The sequence below is a fragment of the Aureococcus anophagefferens genome (genome assembly GCF_000186865.1).
Source record: "Aureococcus anophagefferens unplaced genomic scaffold AURANscaffold_2252, whole genome shotgun sequence".
Lineage (NCBI taxonomy): Eukaryota > Pelagophyceae > Pelagomonadales > Pelagomonadaceae > Aureococcus > Aureococcus anophagefferens.
In genome coordinates this window covers 1-1,024 of record NW_008706716.1, presented here as the reverse complement: position 1 = coordinate 1,024, position 1,024 = coordinate 1, and the positions used below count along the sequence as shown (strand labels likewise).

Below are 1,024 nucleotides of genomic sequence, written 5' to 3'. Positions count from 1 at the left end.
AGTCGCTCGTCCTCGACCTCAAGCTCTGCTACGGCCTCGACGGCGCGGCGGGCGACGTCGTCGCGCAGGTCCTCCGGGCCGCGCGGGCCGCGGGCGCCGCCGTGTCCTGCGCGGCCTGCGGCGCGGACGTCGCGCGGGGGCTGCGGGCCGTCGCGGAGGGCGGCGGCTTCGACGTCGAGTTCTTCGCGACGCTCGACGGCGCGCTCGACGCCGCGGAGGACGCGCTGCTGCGGCGGCGCGGCGTCGACGGGGGTGCGTCGTTTATTGGGGGCGGTTTCGGTTTTTTGTACTCGTGTTTCCCTAGGCGCGGGGCCGCCGGCGAAGGGGCTCCCGGACTCGCCGCCGCCCGCGCGCGACGCCGCGGGCTTCGCGCGCGCGCTCGCCCTCGTCGCGGCGCGGCACCCGGCCGTCGACGTGGAGCCGCTCGCGGCGCTGCGGGCCGTGCGCGTGGACCTCGTCGCGGGGCCGCGTCTCGAGCGAGACGCGCGGCCGAAAACTCTCGAGCTCCGTCGTTTCGGCCGATTTTTGGACGCAAGTTATCCACCGGAGACATTGATTTCCGGACGCGGCGTCGAAGCTTTCCACCGAAGTCACCGAAGTCTGATTCGCGCGCAGGCGCCGGGCGAGCGGCTCCGGACGGCGCCGCGCGGCGCGCGCATCGCCGACGACTCCGACGCGAGCGGCCTCTTCTTCGCGCGTCCTCGCGGCGTCTTCCCCGGGAGTTCGCGGAGAGCATCCCCCAGGTGGAGCGCGGCGTCGTCGAGGTCGACCGCAGCGGCGACGCGGGCCGGAGCCTCCCGGCGGCGGCGGACGTCGCGAGGGACGAGGGGCGCGCGAGCGAGCCGGGTCTTTTTACCCGCTCGAGCCGGGTCTCTCACGCGCTCGAGCGGGCCGGGTGTCGAGCTCGCTTTGGACGGGTCGCGATCTCTTTTTTCGCGCTGTGAAATTCTCGAGTCTAGGCGAGCCTCGACGCGCGCGCCGTGGCGCGGAGCACGCTCGGCCCCGGCTGGGTCCTCGGCGCCGG

At 74.6% G+C, this 1,024-nt stretch overlaps 1 protein-coding gene across 1 annotated transcript; it reads left to right on the top strand.

Annotated features, from left to right (window-relative positions):
• Positions 1-441, top strand: AURANDRAFT_69563 (hypothetical protein; the record flags this gene model as incomplete). Its single annotated transcript, XM_009045335.1, has 2 exons — positions 1-252; positions 305-441. Coding segments are annotated over 2 exons (389 nt in total), but the record flags the coding sequence as incomplete, so codon positions are not given.
• Between the last annotated feature and the right edge of the window lie 583 nt (positions 442-1,024).